Source organism: Erythrolamprus reginae, chromosome 10, assembly GCF_031021105.1.
Source record: "Erythrolamprus reginae isolate rEryReg1 chromosome 10, rEryReg1.hap1, whole genome shotgun sequence".
Classification (NCBI taxonomy): domain Eukaryota; kingdom Metazoa; phylum Chordata; class Lepidosauria; order Squamata; family Dipsadidae; genus Erythrolamprus; species Erythrolamprus reginae.
In genome coordinates, this window is record NC_091959.1 from 35,024,885 (window position 1) to 35,045,626 (window position 20,742).

General features: G+C 43.1%; 1 protein-coding gene across 2 annotated transcripts in view; it reads right to left on the reverse strand.

Annotated features, from left to right (window-relative positions):
- The window catches only part of PISD (phosphatidylserine decarboxylase), a 78,460-nt gene that overhangs the window by 44,721 nt on the left and 12,997 nt on the right, over positions 1 to 20,742 (reverse strand). For both annotated transcript variants that reach the window (XM_070762433.1, XM_070762434.1), the window contains exon 3: positions 13,801 to 13,976. In XM_070762433.1, the coding sequence (XP_070618534.1) occupies positions 13,801 to 13,976 (176 nt within the window). The remainder of the gene's footprint in view (positions 1 to 13,800; positions 13,977 to 20,742) is intronic.

Genomic DNA, 20,742 nt, shown 5'->3' on the forward strand with positions numbered 1-20,742 from the left:
GCCAGGATAGTATATGCGCAAAATTGGAAAGGGGAAAATATTCCCAAAGAGGAAGAAGTAATTAAGGAAATATTAGATTGCGCTGAAATGGATATGATGACAAGACGGTTAAACAACCAAGAGGAATCAGAATTTTATGTGATTTGGAATAAAGTGTATATATGGATAAATAAGAAGAATTAAAAGTAAAATTTACGTGAGAACTGTAGAAGTACAGTATAGCTATGATTTAAATTTTCTGTTTTATTTTGTTTATATATGAAGGTTTTTTTATATAAGGTTAAACAAAATTTCTTCTTTTCATTCAAATTAATACGATGATCTAGGGTATTAATATCGTATTCTTTTTTCTGTATGGAAATTTGACTTCTATGACAAGAGGGGGAATTGCAACCCCAATTTTATGTTAAATGTGTGTTTGTATGTGTGTCAATTTTTATGAAAAATCAATAAAGTTTACTATTAAAAAAAGTTGCCAAGGTTGGGAAACACTGCACTAAGCATTTAATGCATTTAAATGCATCCCACAGGAATAATGTTTTCTTTTGTTTTGTTATAAGCCTTCTTGCACCTGCCGTTTTGTAAGTGAAAGTGTAAATAAACCAAATGTGTAAACTAATGGCTAAAGTAAATACCTGAATGTGCAATTTAAATGTGCAGAATAATCTACCCCACTGTTTCACGCATTGCACTTTTTAATTCTCTAGGGCTGTGTGGTTACAATCTCCCATCTGCTTAGTTGAGATAAAATTCAAATTGAGATCAAATTCAAATTTAAATTAGATTTAAATGACTTAATGCACACAGAGTTGGTTGGACAAATATTGCATCTCAAGCATGCCACGTTAAGTTGGAAGGTGGGGTTAATGCCACGTGAGATTCCCCATTTCAGCCTTATGCTGTTCAATGTATTTACAAATAACCTGACAGCAAACAGCTTAAAGGACAGTATCAAAATCCAGGAGGAATCTGATACAATGGACAAAAGTTAGCAAAATATAAGGGACGAAAACAAAGTTCCTTTTCTTAGTAAGAAAAATTAAGAACATGAATATGGGATGATTAAAATCACACTTGGTAGTAGAACATTAAAAAAACAAACCATGATTGTTTTGATGGATCACAAGCTGAACGTGATCTCAAAGTATGATTAAGTTGTTAAAAAAAAAAAGGAAATGAAACTACCAGCACCACCAAATGTCAATGTCAAGATAAGCCGTCCTTCCTATCAATTCTGAACTAGTCCAATCACACTTAAAGTATTGTGCAAGGCCTGCCCATTAAATTTTATGAAGCTGGTTGACAAAATACACTGCTCAAAAAAATAAAGGGAACACTCAAAGAACACTCCTAGATCTGAATGAATGAATTATTCTCTGTGAATCTTTTGTTCTGTACAAAGTTGAATGTGCACAACAGCAGGTGAAATAGATTGTCAATCAGTGTTGCTTCCTAAGTGGACAGTTTGATTTCACAGAAGTTTGGTTTACTTGGAGTTATATTGTGTTGTTTAAGTGTTCCATTTATTTATTTTTGAGCAGTATATAAAGTGCCGGGAAGAGAGCAGCCTATATGATAAAGGAAAACTGGAATACTGTTTAAGGAACAGTTGGAGACATGGATATTATTTGTTTGTTTGTTTGTTTGTTTGTTTGTTTGTTTGTTTTGTCCAATACACTGTGAGGGTTTTAGTGGGTATATATCTATATACACATAGTAAAATACATGATGAAGGTTATAGAGGAGATACTCATAGCAAAATATATCTAAGAAGGAATAGAAAAGAAGATATACCGTAGTAATAGAACATATCAATGAAAGAATAGAAGAAGTGATATAGGAATAGAAGAAAGGTATAGGAGATATAGGAGAGCAATAGGACAGGGGACGGAAGGCACTCTAGTGCACTTGTTTGACTTAGTGAAGAGACGAGAGAAATGTGAGGTGTCAAGAGAAGTCAGGAAAAGTAATAAGGAAGCTGACTTCAGATGAACGAAAGACGTTCCATGTCTTGGGAGATGTCGGACTCTTCTTCGCTGGAGGTGTTTAAACAAAGGCCAGATGCCATCTGTCAAGTACTGTATACATGTCAAAACATACCTGCCTTGGGCAAATCATTCTACAACACAGGTGCCCACTTGCAAGCCACAAGCCTTAGCGTCAGGGGTGGCTGCTAGGGGTTCGGGGAAACCTCTAGATAAGATTCTGTGCAGTTCGGCGAACCCTCAAACCCCACTCCTGGCTAGCCCCGCCCACCCCACTCCTCCCAGGAGTCCCCAGGCAGCCTGTTTTGGATGCAGGTTACTGCAGGCCATGTGTGGAGGTTCAGGGAGGGTAAGAAATGGACTTCCGGGAAGTTGGGAAAGGCTAGAAACGGGCCCATTTCCAGACTCCCAAGGGCCTCCTGAGCCTGGGAAGGCTGTTTTCGTCCTCCCGGAGGGTCAAGGAAAGCCTCCAGAGCCCAGGGAGGGCAAAAATGTCCCCCTCCACCATGGTGCAGGAGGCCAACTAGGCTATGACCATGCCCACACAGCAACTGGGCAGAGAAGCTTGTTAAAAGTTTTGAAGCCCACCCCTGCTTAGCATGTTCAAGGTTGACTCAGCCTTCCATCCTTCCATGGTGGGTAAAATGAGGACCCGGATTGTGGGGGCAATATGCTGGCTCTGTTAAAAAGTGCTATTGCTAACATGTTATAAGCCACCCTGAGTCTAAGGAGAAGGGCGGCATAAAAATTCAATGAATGAATGAATGAATGAATGAATGAATGAATGAATGAATGAATGAATGAATGAATGTTCAGACCTGGCTAGAATTAATGCTAAAACTGGTGAAGAATGTCAGCTTCGCCTCCTGGGAATTGTACAGCATAGCACAGCATTTAGACTTACATACCGCTTCGTAGTGCTTCTCCAGCCCTCTCTAAGCAGTTTACAGGATGGAAGTCTGAGTCAACCTTGAGCCGGTGGTGAGATTTGAACTGATGAACTGCAGCTAGAAGTTAGCTGAAGGAGCCTGCAGGGCTGCAGTCTAACCACTGCACCACCCCGGCTCTAAATTTCACCTGCTGGAACCCTTAGTAGCTTAGAGCACAAACACTTGAGGCATGAAACCAGACTTGCAAAGCCACACATCCTTCTTTTCGCAATGTATATTCGTGCAACGGAAGGAGAGTAGAAAGAACTGTGTGCCCAGGACTAAGTGCATTTTTATCTCCTCTCAATGAGCGTTTTTTCACTTGGGAACCTTGTCTTCACCCACTAATTTTTTCTTATTATGTGTTCCTTGCTCTCCATCTCCCCAACAAATGTGTGGGAATATGCCAATGCCAATACCACATTTCCTTCAGCTTTGCCATCTCCTCCTCTATATCTGATCCCAAAACTTTTTACCACAACAATAAAAATAAGAGCAAGGATTGTGCGTCTCTTATTTCTCCAACAGCAGCCAGACTCAATGTATTTTGGTAACATCCTGAAGTTTTCTGTTTATTTATTAAATTTATATCCCATCATTCTTCCAGAAACTCCACACAGTGTATTTGTGCTTCCAACTCTTCCAACAAACAACCCCTGGTAACTAAGTTTCTGAGGAGGTGATCTTTTTCTCATGTGCCATCCACCAAATGATCACCAAGAGTCCTCAGCACCACTTAGCTTCTCGTGAAGCCTTTTCAGGCTCCCCAAATTGGAATTCCATTCTTTGCACATTTACACAATTCAAGGTGTTGGTTATGACCTTTAAAGCCCTAAATGGCTCAGGGTCAGACCATAGTTCCCTCTAAGCTGCGCAGCGCGCTATAGCGCAGAGGTTTTTAACCCCCAGCCCAGGAATTTCAAATTCCAGCGCACAGGACCGATCGCTGCGCCGGAATTTGAAATTAAAGGAACTGCCGCTGCTCTGTAAACAACAGTTTGCAGCAACAGTTCCTTCAAGTAAAGGCGGGAAAGAAAGGGGCCAATTATAGGCCCGCTTTCTTCCCCGCCCCTTAAATCCCAGACATTCTCCGCGTACACACACCCCTCGCAGCCAAATGGTTGTTTAGCTGCTGGCCCGGTAAGGTAAGAAAACCGTTGGGGGTCCCTGGGTCTGGCGGCGCGGTCTGCTGCCAAGCCTTCTAAGCATCCATGGGGTGGGGGTGGGAACAAGGGTGGGGGGTGATGACCGGGGGCCCTGGGCCAGGCCGCCGGCCTACCACGGCTTCCCCGGCTTGCCACGGCCCGCCCACCGCCGCCCAGACCCGGCCGCCTTCCCGCGCCGCCATGGCTTCCCCGGCTTCCCGCGGCTTTCCTGGCTTCCCGCGGCTTTCCTGGCTTCCCGCGGCTTTCCTGGCTTCCCACGGCCCGCTGGCCGCTGCCGAGACCCGGCTGCCAGCTTACCACGGCTTCCCTGGCTTGCCGCGGCCTGCCCGTGGCCTCCCAGACCCGGCCGGCAGCCTACCGCAGCTTCCCGCGCCGCCGCGGCTTCCCTGGCTTGCCGCGGCCCGCCCGTGGCCTCCCAGACCCGGCCGGCAGCCTACCGCAGCTTCCCGCGCCGCCGCGGCTTTCCTGGCTTGCCGCGGCCCGCCCGTGGCCTCCCAGACCCGGCCGGCAGCCTACCGCGGCTTCCCGCGCCGCCGCGGCTTCTCCGGCTTGCCGCGGCCCGCCCGCCGCCACCCAGAACCAGCCGCCAGCCTACCGCGGTTCCCCCACCGCCCAAGCTCGGCCGCCACCCTGTCGCAATTCCCCCAACCTTCCCATGGGTACTGCCCGGTGCCTCAGCAGTCTACTTCGTTACGCAAATTGCTCGGGGTGATGGCGGGGCTCTTGCCTCCGAGCCTTTTCACCCCATATCCGACGGCCGCCTTCTCCGGGTCCCAGGGAAAAAGGAAAGTTTCCCAGGAAGCCCCCGTGCTTCTGGCCCCAAAAAACATATTTGTGCGAGTGAGTGGTGTTGCAGGGCAGGAAAAATAAGAAGAGAGTAAGACAGAGAGAAAAAAGAGAGGAAGGAAGAGAGAAAGAAGGAAAGGGAGGGATGGAGAAATAGGAAAGGAGGATGAGAAAGAGGGAAAGAGTGAGAGGGATGGAGGGGGGAGGGAGAGAGAAAGAAGAGAAGGGGGAAAGAGAGGGAGGGAGGAAGAGAGGAAAAGAGACAGAAACAGATAGAAAAGAATGGGAGCAAGAAAGAGAGAAAGAAAATCAAAATCTAGTTTGAAACTAGCTCAACTATTTAAGTGGATTTTAAAGCATAGATTTATTAATAGTTTTGTTTTTGTTTTTGCTGGTTGTTTTAGTTTTAATAGTAATAGATTTTGGTTTTGTTTTATTATTAATTTCAATAAAATAGAAGGGAAATATATATATATATATATTTCAGCTAAAACATTATATATATATATATATATATATATATATATATATATATATATATATATATATATTTGTTTTCGTAAATTTTCACGGGTATATGTATGTAGATTGTTCTGAGTTCGGGTTTTGCCCTGTGTAATGTTTACACAGGGCAAAACCCGAACTCAGAACAATCTACATATATATATATATATATATATATATATATATATATATTTCAGCTTAAAACATTATATATATATATATATATATATATATATATATATATATATATATATATATATATATATGCCGCCCAGTCCTGAAGTGACTGCTGCTCAGACACTATAGTTTTCCGCCCACACCGAAAAAAAATTAGAGGGAACACTGGGTCAGACTATTTACAGGACCCCCTCCTCCTTCATACCTCGCTGCAACCAGTAAGGGCCCACAGAGTCTGCCTTCTCCAGGTCCCGTCTGCCAAACAATGCCGGTTGGCGGGAACTCAGGGAAGAGCCCTCTCTGTGGTGGCTCCAATCCTTTGGAACCAACTGCCTCCAGAGATCCGCATTATCTCCACCCTACCGGTCTTCCGGAAAGCGGTTAAGACCTGGCTTCTCCGACAGACCTGGAATTAGGCTGATTGTAAGTATGTATGTTTTTAATATTATTGTTATTGTTGATTTTTATTATTAGATTTTAAATGTTTTTATTGTTGTATTTATTCCAATTGTTAGCTGCTCAGAGTCCGTTTGGAGTGAGCGGCATATAAATACAATCAATAAAATAAATAAATTTAGAACCTGCTTGCCTGTCCCACAAACATCTAACAAGTAATGACAACCATGATAACAAAAGACAAACACATCAAGCAGAGCAAATTACAAACAACTCTTTATAATCCCTAGTGGTTGGAAAGACCCAACATGATTCATATTCATTCATGAAAACTATTATAAATTATAAAGGCTGAATTTCAAAATATATTGCCAATAAAAGGGAAAAGAAATAAAGACAACAAAAGCATGTCCCTCTTATGAACTAAACAAATCTCGTTTTATGTATCTAAGAGCACCCAATGCAATGTTTAATTAATAGTGAGAAAATGCAGGAAATTAATAACCTAAACACGCATTCTACGGTATTGCAGAGTTCTCCAAATGGAACTTCATAAATTCCCTGTGAAAATAAATGTAGTTCTTTAGATCAGTGATTTTCAACCTTTTTTGAGCCGCGGCACATTTTTTACATTTACAAAATCCTGGGGCACACCACCAACCAAAATGACACCCTAAGACACTCTCCTCTCTTTTTCCATCCCTGTCTCCTCCCCACCCTTGTGTGTGTGTGTGTGTGTATGTGTACACACTCTTGAACCATTTCCAAAAACAGGTGAGGGTTGGGTTTTTTTCTCTCTTATTCTTTGGGTGCTTTTTATCATATGCTTTAAATCAAGAGTCACTTCGCTCTCTCTTTTGTTTCTCTCTCTTTCCTCTCATTCTCTGTCTCAATCATTTTCTCATTTCTCTTTTTTCCTCCCATTTTTGCTCATTTCTCTCTCTCTCTCTCTCTCTCTCCCTTCCTCTCCTTTTCTCTCTTCTCTCTTGCTTTCTTTCTCTCTCTCTCTCTTGCCTTCTTTATCTCTCACTCTTGCTTTCTCTCTCTTTCTCTCTCTTTCTCTCTTTTCTTTCTCTCTTGCTTTCTCTCTCTCACTCTCTTTCTCTCTCTCTCTTTCTCTCTCTCTTTCTCACTCACTCTCTCAGCAAAAAGTTGCGAGACCGGAATCTGAGCTTCCTTCTTCGCGGCACACCTGACCATGTCTCGCGGCACACTAGTGTGCCATGGCACACTGGTTGAAAAACACTGCTTTAGATCACTGATTGGGAAATCTGTCCTTCCAGTCTTATACTGGGGGCACGGGATCCATAGGTTTACTCTTATACAAGAAAACAATAGCAATTGTCTCCCATTGTTTCCTTAAAAAATGTATCCAAAACTGTGTGACATAATTTCCAAAAACATGACACATGAGCATATTGTATCATCTTATTGAGCACCATGTTCCACATAACTGAACTTATCAATTTTATTCCAAAATGACCTATCGCTGTCCAGTAATATAGAAAATAATAATTTGTCTTGTATCAAGCGTAACTTTTAATCCAAAGAAAAATGATTTAATGGTACCAAAATTATCTAGTGACATTCACAGATCAGGAACTTCAACCCTTTCTCCCATGCTCCCAACTATACCTTTGCGTATATAACTTAACAACAATTTCTAACAGCTATTGTCAGATTAATGTGATCATAATAAAAGGGATTCTAGAGCAGTCAAGACATCTGGATGGCAAAAAGCATTTTAACCATAATTATTAATTCTTCAGGATATCCTATTAAGTAATCTGCAGTATTCAGAGGGGCGGCATACAAATCTAATAAATTATTAAATTATTAATTATTATTATTTCCTGGAGGCCTCTCTAGCCGTTATCGGCTACAGGAAAGCCTTGCCGGCTGCAGAAGAAATGACCCAAGGTGTTGCAACTGGTTGCAACAATCTGAAGGTAAGTAGTAGAGGGCTCCACTTCCTTTCGTTTCTGTACTTCCAGTTGGCTTGTCGGGCCATTTTTTGCCATCTCCAGGCTTCAGGAGGCTTTTCTGAACCCTGGGGAGAGCGAAAAACAGCCTAACCAGGGTGGCAGGGCAATGCATTATGGGTGTGGGCTATACCCTCTTGTTACCTGAGCCACAAAAGGTTAGCCATCACTGCTATGGGTCATACACAAACTCTCATTCTCTAAAACAGTGTTTCCCAACCTTGGCAACTTGAAGATATTTGGACTTCAACTCCCAGAATTCCCCAGCCAGCAAATGCTGGCTGGGGAATTCTGGGAGTTGAAGTCCAGATATCTTCAAGTTGCCAAGGTTGGGAAACACTGCTCTAAAATACTGATTTACCATGATATACTATGGTATGGCTGTAACTTGTTGCTTGTATCAGTAAGATTTTTATTAATATTGATTATTTCCTGATTGCTTAAGTGTTTCATGATTCTTGACAAATCTATATTTTCTTTTATGTACACTGAGAGCATCTGCAATCACCCTTGGCCAATAAAGAATTCTATATATAACACTCAGAACTACTTAATCACCCAAGAGAGATCTTTATGTGTGCTCACACTAAGTTTCTGCCTCTGTACAGAGCTAGCAAGAAAAGGCTGATTTGCGGGAAACGGGAGCCCCTAATGGCCTTCAGAATCCCATTTAATCCAAGGGGTAGGATGCATACCGAGATCTTATCATTCCCACAGAAAGGCTGGTTTACGGGAGGTCTTCGGATGAAAACGCATTTCCCTATTTAATAATAGTACTGAACATTCCAGTGTTTTTCCCAAGGGATCAAATTCCATCGTTGTATTTGTAACAGCCCTTTGTGTCACACCAATGACTATGGCCGATGGAGGGTCAGGAGTCACATTCCCCCCTCTGACCCTCTCTCCCTCCCTTCCCTCCCCCCACCGCCCACAGCTGGCCAGGAGGAAGCCTTCTCTCTGCACAGGAGGTTCGCGGTGCTCTGACCTTTTCCATTGATCTCTTTTTGGAGCCAGGATCTCCCATGGATCTCCCGGTGCTGCAAACCCGCTGCCCCCTGGGCTCTGGCTCCAAGGGGGCTCCCCCCCAGCCCCGGCCCCGCCCCTCTGCTGAGCCTCAGTAGCCAATGGAGGGCCCGGAGGATGGCGGCCAGACCTGGGGCTCCTCTGACCCGGACAGGTGTGGAGAGGCAGAGCTCATCTGCAATGCCACGCTGCGGCACCAGCCTCCTCCTCCTCCTCCTCCTCCTCCCCAGGATCAGACGATTCCAGGGCCAAAGGGCACTGGGTTCAGGGGACGTGGGGTGCTCCTCTGCCAGACTTTAGACAGCCGTCCTGCCAGCGACTCCAAGGTCTCTTTCGACAGTGTAATGTGCAGTCTATATTTAAAGGAAAACAAACAGCGGAGTAGAAGGCGGAAGAAACACAAGTGACTCACCACTGGCCTTTGTAGCCTGACTGTGTCCAGGACACGGGAGAGAGAAAACCCACTGGGCTTCATTCAAGGGAGGCTGGCTAAAAAAACCCGTCTGGCAACAGTCCCGATGGTTTTTCAACCCTTTATTCTTTATCAAGGACATTTACATGGCTGACCAACTCACTCACGGTGATAATAATTAATAATAATAATTTATTAGACTTGTATGCTCCCCCTCTCCAAGAGCTGCTCACAACAAATAATACAAATACAAATCTAATATTAAAAACAGTTATAAAAAACCCATGATAAAAAAGCAGTCATACATCCAGACAAAGCATGCATAAAATAAGACAGCTAGGGGTATATCAATTTCAATAGCTGGGTTTTCAGGAGCTTGCGGAAGGCAAGGAGGGTGGGGGCAGTTCTAATCTCCACGGGGAGTTGATTCCAGAGGGCCGGGGCCGCCACAGAGAAGGCTCTTCCCCTGGGTCCCGCCAGATGACATTGCTTCGTCGATGGGACCCGGAGAAGGCCAACTCTGTGGGACCTTATCGATTGCTGGGATTCATGCGGCAGAAGGCGGTCCCGTAGGTATTCTGGTCCGATGCCATGTAGGGCTTTATAGGTCATAACCAATACTTTGAATTGTGACCGGAAACTGATCGGGAGCCAGTGCAGGCCATGAAGTGTTGACAACACATGGGCATATTAAGGAAACCCCATGATGGCTCCCGCGGCCGCATTCTGCACGATCCTTGGCAGCTTACAGAAATTAAAAACTCCAATACAAAGCTGAATAATAAACCCCAGCTCCTTTGTGACAGCAACACAACCGATTACTTGGTGGGCTCCGTATCCCCCTGGGGTCCATAGGGCAAGGCCACATCTTCAAAAGAATACCAAGGCCAATCTTACCTATGCAGAGATGATATTGCTTGGGAAGGGAGCCACCACAGAGAAGGCTCTTCTTCATGGTGCGAGATGGACCTCCTTAAGAGAGGAGATATTCTCTGTCTTCCTGCTCTGGTGGGTCAGGGACAGTAGATGTGACTGGGGGGAAATGGTCCTTCAAACAGGTCCTTTCCAGAGCTACACAATTCAAGAGATTTTGAAATGGTATGAATTGATGGGGGGGGGACACACGACGTGGAATGCTCAGCACTGAACTACTAGCTCCAACGCTCCCCTTGAAATGGGCAGGGGTGAATATTTTAGATGCTTTTTCAATGTTTTAAATATCTATTAATGATATTTATTTATTACTTATTCCATCTTGCTCTTTGGGGTGACTTTGGGGATAGGAATGGGTGCCGTATACTTTTCAGAGCCCTTCTTGACAAATTAAGCATATTCTCCTATTTATTATTATTATTATTATTATTATTATTATTATTATTATTATTATTAATTAGATTTGTATGCCGCCCTTCTCCGAAGACTCGGGGCGGCTCACAAAATACAATATAAAACAATGCATACAACAAATCTAATTAAGAACTACAAGCTAAAATCCCAATATATTAAAATCAATCAACCAATTCAGTCAAACCACAGGGTTTGACTGGGCTTAAGGCAGAAGTGTCAAACTAAAGGCCTGCAGGCAGAACCCAGCCTGCGGGGTACTTAGATCTGGCCTTTGGGGCCACCCTGGAAACAGCTAAAAACCGGCCCACGGGGCCTCTGCCAGCCAAAAACGGAGTTCAGGAAGGCCTTGCAGGGCCCTCCCAAGCTCCATTTTCGCTGGCAGAGGTTGCAGGAGGCCATCACAGCCAGAAACGGAGCTGGGGAGCCCATTTTCATTGGCAGAGCCTTCGGGCCACCACTGGTGCCCCCAACACATTTGACGTCAAGCTGCCCCACCTGGCCCCCCAAAGGTGAAACACAACCCTGATGCAGCCCTCCATGAAATCAAGTTGGACTCCCTTAGTTTAATGTATCCATTTTGCTGCTTAACAAGCCCCCCCAAATGTGCAACACCAGTCTGAAAGCATATCCCCCCCTTCTTCCTCACTGATGTCACAGCATCAGCGGCTATGCGAGTCCAAACCCCAGGCAGAATGCAAAGACCAGGCAGCCCAGCCCAGGAAACGACAGTAGCATTCAGTGCAAGACGCAAGCTACCCTAGGAAAGAAAAAGGGAGGCCGCTTTGACAAGGAATAAAAATGCATGCTTAAGTGGGGGAAAGATCAAAATAAGTTGGGGGAAAGATCAAAAGCAACATGAGAAAATATTATTTTACTGAAAGAGTAGTAGATGCTTGGAACAAACTTCCAGCAGACCTGGTAGATAAATCCACAGTGACTGAATTTAAACATGCCTGGGATAAACATATATCCATCCTAAGATAAAATACAGAAAATAGTCTAAGGGCAGACTAGATGGACCATGAGGTCTTTTTCTGCCGTCAGTCTTCTATGTTTCTATGTTTCTAAGTGCAAAAATGGAACACCTCATTTGTATTACAACACAAGGTAAAGGAAAGGTATCACAATGCCAAAATAATACAATGCAGGGGGGCCATTCCAAAATCAGGGCCTGAGTGCTCTGGGGTGGAGCTCCATTTTTGCTACCACACTGTGTGTCCCACCCTCCCCCATCCGGGCAGTAGCCCACCCCTGAATATTAAACAGGCCACGCCATATCTAGATACGTGGCAGCAACGACTGGTACACCACCAACAATGGCAGAAAACAGACCAACAATCTTGTCCTCCTCCTTCTAGTGCAAGGGTCCCCAAACTTGGCCACTTTAAGACTTGTTGACTTTGACTCCCAGACTCACCCCGCCAGCCGAGGAATTCTGAGAGTTAAAGTCCTCAGGTCTTAAAGTCGCCATGTTTGGAGACCCCTGTTCTAATGGTATCAAAACACTCCCACCCCATCCACGAAGGCCCATCTGGAAAACCCAACAGAATTCCCGGAACGAGCTTCCATTTTTCTTCAAAGCAGTTAATTAATACATTGCACAATGGAACCGGGGTTGTATGGAAACCATGGATGGCTGTGGCTCTGATCTTTGGCAAACCAAGGAAGGCTGGAGAAGCTTGGGACAGAGTGGCAAGACATTAAACTTGCTTATTCAGACACACCTCTTTGGGGAAATAAATTACGTTCCTACCATCTTTTTATTGCTTTAAAACTTTATTATCATAACAGGCAGTGAGCTAATGGATATCAAACCTCTTGATTAAGAAGGTAATTCACATCCCGCCCATGCGCAGAACAGAGGGAAACACATGGTATCCACAGTATAGTATGGATATCAAAAACGCCCTCTCCTGATCTGAAAGCCTTGGGCTCAGCCAGGGTAGCAGAAGCGATCCAACATGCCTCCGATCGTGCCAGCTGCCCGAGAGGTCAACAAGGCAACCCAGCCACTCGCTCACCTCTCATGAATTATTGTACAGGGTTCCCCAGAGAGCACGGTCGAGATCCGGTTACTGGAAAATCACCCTCAGCAAAACACACAGAAATAGTGCCACACTAAGTAAGGCGACCAAAACAACCCTTTTCCTTTTCAGAAACGAACCGATGCATTTAGCCAACATTGGACGGGGACTGTTTGCCAACAGGATGAGACCTGTAAGCATTAACTTTCACCACTACAAGATTTGTTAAGGGAGCAGTGATTTCAAAGAAAAAAGAAAAACCTTCTACCACATTGGCTCTTACATGTAGCAAAGCTCAATAATTTTGTTCAAGCCACATTTTTAACCACCTTGCATGATTCCCTTTTCTAACATGTGAATCAAAATGCAGTTAGTCTCTAGTTTTCACATTTCTCTGAATTAAAATATAAAAATCAAATAAAATGTTAAAATGTATACATTGCACGTTTTAGGTTTTAAAAGGTTCAAAGTGAATTGTTTTAAAGTAACCCTCGTGGTTCATAATTTTTTTTTCAAAAACAGTTATTGATTAATGCAGGAATGAGATAAATGAACCCATACAAGCCAGGAATAGACAAATCCATTCATTTACATAACATTACCAGAAAATCAGAAAACAAAATCCAAGAAATATAAAGTCTTTTTCATTGACTGTATTTTTAGTGTTTGTATAACAAAAGGCAACTGTAGGATTCTGTAGTCTCTCCTCACATCTGTTCATACTAACAAGATGCTGATACCTGGGAATCTTAAGTACTATAGTGCAGGGACAAACCACAATTATGATCCAGATCAGCTGGGAAAGTATGGCTTTAATTGGCTGAGCAGAAGAATAATGTAATAATAATAATAATTTATTAAATTTGTATGCTGCCCCTCTCCGAAGAGGGGATAAGCAAAAATTCTAAGAGAGATTCTCACTTGCCAAATTCAACATTTTAAACAATGAACTACTGTACAATACTTGTTTCTTCTCATGCTTCCTAGGAAGGATTTGCCATTTTAGAATAAGTTACAGAACATTTAATTTGGCATTTAAGAACAAGTTACAGAATGCTCAATCACTTACTTCCCATTCACTTGCAATTTTGGGGGCCACCTCCACACCCAATTCTTCAAGATTCTTGTCCTTGTGCTTCTCATATTGCTTGTATCCCACATATCCTGTGCCTGTAGCCACGAAAAGATGCAGTGGACGGATGCGCAGCACCACATTCAGAGGTCCGGTGTGCAGGGGTCTTTGCCCTGGAACGAAAAGGGTCCACTCTTTAGAAATCAAAGCAGGCAGGAGGTTGGAGCCAGCTGGTGGTTCAAGCCAAAGGCCTAAGGGGACAGGGCTTCAGAGACAAAGATAAAATTTGTATCCAAGAGGACAAAAACACTAGCTTGCTGCCTGTCATACAAGTTTGTGGCTTGTCACTAGCTAAATAGGCCTGCAACTCACATTTGTCAGGCATGAGGCACTTCAGAAAAACCACAACCCTAAACTATCAGCAAATTAGAACACCAAACAAGAATTACCATATTTTTCAGTGAATAAGACGCACCTTTTTCCTCCCTAAAAGAGACTGATAATTAGGGTGCGTCTTATACTCCAAATGTAACTTCCCCCCCCCCCCTTCCCAGCCCTAACTAGCTGCTAACCATCTTCCCAGCTCTTACCTTGCAGGCTCTTTCATTGTTTCTCTCTGCTAAGAATGTTTTCCAAGCCTTAAGTCTTTGCAGGGTTTTTTCATTACTCTAAATTGCTTCTTTCCATCCCTAACCAGGTTCTAATGATGTTCCCAGCTCTTGCCAGTTTGCAAGCTCTTTTATTGTTACTCTCTGCCAAGAATGTATTCCAAACCCTGTCTTTGTAGAGGGGTTTTTTTCATTGCTTTACTTGCTCCAGATATTTCTTTCTAGCCCTAACCAGGAGCTATTAATGTACCCAAGCTCTTTCATTGTTACTCTATGCAAAGAAGAATGTTTTCCAAGCCCTAAGTCTTTGCAGGATTTTTTACATTGCTCTACTTGCTCAGACTGTTTCTTTCCAGCTGCTATTGATGTTCCCAGCTCTTACTGGCTTGCAAGCTCTTTCATTGTTACTCTCTCAGAATAAAAAAAAAATTAAGCCCTTAACTAGGGGATAAAATGGTGTGCTGAAGCTAACCAGACTAAGGACACTAGCCAGACACTAAGGAGCGTGTTATATTCCGATGCATCTTATACTCCAAAAATACAGTGACCACAATAAGGCATCTCCTTTGCTTCTTCCAAATGAAATTAAATTTAGTAGCACACCCTTTTTTCATATCTGAGAACTATAATAATCTACTGAACGTGGTCCATGGTGTGTGAGATATCAAAATATATTTAAAATTTATCAGATGCCAGGAGGAGCAAGGCTTAAAATGGGAAGCACAAAATCTGATTGAATTTGGCTGTTTCAATTATTTTTTTAAATTTAAAAGTAAGAAATGATGAAGTCACCTAGGTTGGTAAGGAACCATCTGCAAGAAAACCACCAAACTTAGGAAGCACTAAGGAGCCCCCATTTCAACCCGGAGTTACAAACATTCTCCTTTACCAGGAATGAATGACAAATGAAGAAATGCAGACTGAACATAAAATAAATTCATCGGTATAAAACAGGACTATGTGCAATTGCCTTGGTCTCTAATAAACACAGCTGGTCTGTAAGGGGGGTGCAATAAGCGCACCATTGTGCCTACCGTCCTGGTCCTACTGTTCTTTTATCCTTTCTATCACTACTCTCTACTTACGTTATGTAATACAAACTATAATTATATACTTGTTTGACAAACAAACAAACAACAGAATAGAATAGAATAGAATAGAATAGAATAGAATAGAATTTTTATTGGCCAAGTGCGATTGGACACACAAGGAATTTGTCTTGGTGCATATGCTCTCAGCGTACATAAAATAAAATATACATTTGTCAAGAATCATGTGGTACAACACTTAATGATTGTCATAGGGGTCAAATAAGCAATGAAGAAGCAATATTAATAAAAATCTTAGGATATAAGCAACAAGTTACAGTCATACAGTCAACATGGGAGGAAATGGGTGAAAGGAATGATGAGAAAAACTAGTAGAATAGAAGTGCAGATTTAGTAGAAAGTCTGACAGTGTCGAGGGAATTATTTGTTTAGTAGAGTGATGGCGTTCGTGAAAAAAATGTTCTTGTGTCTAGGTGTCTTGGTGTGCAGTGCTCTGTAGCGACATTTTGAGGGTAGGAGTTGAAACAATTTGTGTCCAGGATGTGAGGGGTCAGTAAATATTTTCCCCGCCCTCTTTTTGACTCGTGCAGTATACAGGTCCTCAATGGAAGGCAGGTTGGCAGCAATTGTTTTTTCTGCAGTTCTGATTATCCTCTGAAGTCTGTGTTGATCCTGTTGGGTTGCAGCACCAAACCAGACAGTTATAGAGGTGCAGATGACAGACTCAATGATTCCTCTATAGAACTGTATCAGCAGCTCCTTGGGCAGTTTGAGCTTCCTGAGCTGGCGCAGAAAGAACATTCTTTGTTGTGCTTTTTTGATCATGTTTTTGATGTTAGGTGACCATTTTAGGTCTTGAGATATGATAGAATCTAGAAATTTGAAGGTCTCTATTGTTGATACTGTGTTGTCTAGTATTGTGAGAGGTGGAAGGGTGGAAGGGTTTCTCTTAAAGTCTACCACCATTTCTACGGTTTTGAGTGTGTTCAGTTCTAGATTGTTCTGGTCACACAAGGATAGTTGTTCAACCTCTCGTCTGTATGCAGATTCATCATTGTCTCGAATGAGTCTGATCACTGTTGTATAGTCTGCAAACTTCAGTAGTTTAACAGATGGATCATTTGAGATGCAATCATTAGTGTATAGAGAGAAGTGGTAAGAGTACACAGCCTTGGGGGGCACCTGTGCTAATTGTACATGTATCTGATGTGATTTTTCCTAGCTTCACCTGCTGCTTCCTGTCTGTTAGGAAGCTTGTGATCCACTTACAAGTGTGTTCAGGTACCGCTAGCTGATTTAATTTGGTTAAGAGAATGTCCGGTACAAATAAAATGTGTTATTCTTTAAAGTGTCCTTAAATCTTAGCCCCTTAAATCTTTTGTGCAATTTGGCTACTTTACCCTTAGACTATCCACTGTTGACCTCTCTCGATTCCTAAGAGATCAGTAAGGGGTGTGCATAAGTGCATCAGTGTGCCTTCCGTCCCATCCTAATGTTTCTCTCTTGCTAGTATCATGTATATACCATAGAAATTGCCAGCCCATGCACATTCACTGCAAACCCTAAAAGCCCCATCTACCTCCTGGCTCTTTGCAAAGTCTTTCCCTCATTGAGGCTTCAGAATAACCTTCTATGGTTCTGCTGCCTCCTGCTGGACAGTTCCTGGAACTGCTTCCTAACAGCATTTCAGAATGTGGAAGGGGATGATACACAGGTGAGCGTGAATTTGTTTCAGCGTCAAGCCCACCAATGAGATGCACCAAGGGAGCTGAAGAGAAATACAATCTGACTGATTGGCCAATGGCAAGGAAAGGCAACGGAGCTGGGCCTGGGCCCCTGAAGCTCCCTGGGGGATTCTGAGCCCTTCGTTGTCTCTCAGTCCAGCTCCATCACAAGGGGGCAGATATCCCTGGAAGCAGCTAAGACAAAAACAGCCCATCACTTCCTCACCGAGATGGTGTAGGACAGTGATCGCGAACCTTTTTTTCCCTCGGGTGCCAAAAGAGCATATGCGAGTGCCCACACTCAAAATTCAATGCCTGGGGAGGGCAAAAACAGCTTCTCCTGCTCCCCGGAGGCCTTCTGCAGGCTGAAAATGGCCTGTTTCCCAACTTCTGGTGGGCCCAATAGGCTTGTGTTCGCCCTCGCCAGGCTCCAAAGGCTTCCCTGGAGCTAGGGGAGGGTAAAAACGCTCTCCCTCACCTCCCCAGAGCCTCTGTGCGAGCCAAAAATCACTTGGCTGACACATACATGCACGTTGGAACTGAGCTAGGGCAATGGCTCGTGTACCAGCAGATATTATTATTATTATTATTATTATTATTATTATTATTATTATTATTATTATTATTACTACTACTACTACTACTAGATTTGTATACCGCCCCTCTCCGAAGACTCGGAGCAGCTCACAACAACAAAACAGTACAAATCCAATAGTTAAAAACAATTTAAAAACCTTAATATAAAGAACAGACGAACCATACATAAAACGGAAATGGCCCAGGGGAATCAATTTCCCCATGCCTGACGGCAGAGGTGGGTTTTAAGGAGTTTGCGAAAGGCAAGGAGGGTGGGGGCAGTCCTAATCTCCAGGAGGAGTTGATTCCAGAGGGTCGGGGCTGCCACAGAGAAGGCTCTTCCCCTGGGTCCCGCCAGACGACATTGTTTCATCGATGGGACCCTGAAAAGGCCAACTCTGTGGGACCTAACCGGTCGCTGGGATTTGTGCGGCGGATATGGCTCTGCATGCCACCTGTGGCACCTGTGCCATCAGTTCGCCGTCACTGGTGTAGGAAGAGAGCCATAGGAGTCCGCAATGGCTACAAAATAAAAAACCAGGGGTGCAAAATAGTGGCTCTTTTTCTGAGTAAGAGTTTTTATTTAAGCGTCATCCGTTTCCTTGAGCTGCAACATAAGTTATCCGATGCGTGGAACGACTAGTCTGGTGCAGGATTTAAACTGGGGGAAGGTGGGAGGAAGGACAGGGAAAATCGCTTGGTTACGCAGAAGCAGGTTATGGGTGAGGCTGATTGGAAGCAACGGTTCAATTGAAAACTGCCAGATGTTAAAAGCGCCTTGTGTTTGTTGAGGTCTTTTAAGATTGCCTGAATGCCTTTGCTCTCTTCTCTGCTCCATGGATTCGTCTCTACATTTCTCTGGAGGGGCAGTTCCATTTCCTGAAGGCCTGCTTCCACCTCTGTCCAGCAGGCCAGAACAAATGGGCTTGTAGCAGAGAGCTTGGCTACAGATGGTGTGCGCTGGGCGAAAGCTGGAAGCATAAGGCATCCATGGCATTTGGCAGATCTCCTGCCTAAGATGGAGCTGATGTGTACAGGATGTGCTTGTGGAGAGACATTAAGGAACAGGAGGTTCTGTACTTTGGTCCAGGGCCGAGATGGGTGATGATGTCTGGGGAGGGGGGAGGTGGTTTGAAGTCCTTATGGAACTGGATTATCAGTACAGATGATGAAAGTATCATCAATTAATCAAGTAAAAGAGGATTTTTTTTAAAAGGAGCAGAATTTGGTTGGCAGCAAAACGTTCCCCCATAAAAGGAGACAATTACTCAAAATTATTACTCCAAATTCAAAAAGTCTTGGAGAATTGGGCGAAATTAGAGTTATGTTTGGTTGGAAGAATTGCGGCCATAAAAATGAACATTCTACCAAAAATGTTATACTGATTCCAAACTGTCCCAATAAAACTAGTTTAAAAACTGTTTGAAGAATTAAACAAAATAATTTTAACATTTATTTGGTTGGGGGGTGGGGGGGGGGAAAGCTAGAATAAAACAAAAACTTTTATAGGATTCTAGAACTAGCGGGGGCTTGGGTCTCCCATATTGGGAAGACTATTATAAGGTGGATTTATTTATTTATTATTTATTAATTAGAGTTGTATGCCGCCCCTCTCCGCAGACTCGGGGAGGCTAACAACAATAGTAACATGGATGCAGTAACATGGCCCTAAGAATGGATAACTCGAAAAAACAAAAGAATAATTGTTAGACTACTCATGACTGGGAGAGTCAGTGGTAACAAGGTCAGCCAATGAATAGGCATAGCAACTAAGTCAGCCAAGGAGGGCTAAACACTTTTGAGCCTTTGCAGAGAATCAAAATTGAAATTTTAGCTTGAGGCTGGGCATGGCTCAGTGTACTCTGCTCTCTCTGTGCTTGTCTGCTCTGCTGAAATGAAACTAACTCCTGCTTGTGTTTACTTGAATAAATAATCTGCCAATGCTATTCTAAATTCATCTGTTAATATGTTTATAAAGAAGGTAATGAATCCAGCTGAATTAGTCATCCGTGTGCGCTTCTGGAAATTGATTTTTCTGCAACAAACTTTAATAATAATAATAATAATAATAATAATAATAACAACAACAACATTTAATAATCTTCTTCTTCTTCTTGTTGTTGTTGTTGTTATTATTATTATTATTATTATTATTATTATTTAGATTTCTATGCCACCCTTCTCAGACAACTCAGATGATTTCTATTAGAAGCCTGGATGAAAATTACGGTAAGCAAAATTTTTACACAAAAATTTCTAGGTGGGTATCAACAATGGAGGCAATGGTTTACCCCAACATAACAGATTTGAATAGAATGGTGACGTACAACTAGAAGGATAAGGGAAACGGTGGAACAGTTTGCCACAGGAGGTGGTGAGCTCGCCTTCACTGGAGGTCTTCAAACAGAGACTGGACAGTCATCTTTCTGGGATTTAATGAGCAGGGGGTTGGACCGATGACCTTAGAGGTCCCTTCCAACTCTATGATTCTGTGATTTTATGAAACTCAAATCAAACCAGGAACTAAAATCACAGTGGCCGTACATACAGATCCAAGCAAGATATCAAAAGGATTCAGTACAATATGGATTTCAAAATGAGCAACAAGAAATGGACAAAATACTAATAGGGACTGAAGAAAAAATGATTACCAAAACATAGAACTGCCTACTAAAATTTAAAATGGAGGAGAAAACAGTGAAAGAAACAATGATAACAATGGGCTAAACATTTTGTCTATGATATTGAATTAGATCAATGGGAAAAATTGGGTGTGTGGGGGATTATAGACAATGTAGGCTGCATACAAGGAGAACATATGAAATGTTGTATAGGTGGCATTTACCACCAGCAAGATTGGCCAAAATGTTCCCTAATAGACCACATAATTGCTGGAAACGTAACCATGCACAAGGGACCTTTTACCACATGTTGTGGACATGTCCCAAAGCCAGGGAATACTGGGGGGGGGGGGGGGGGAGG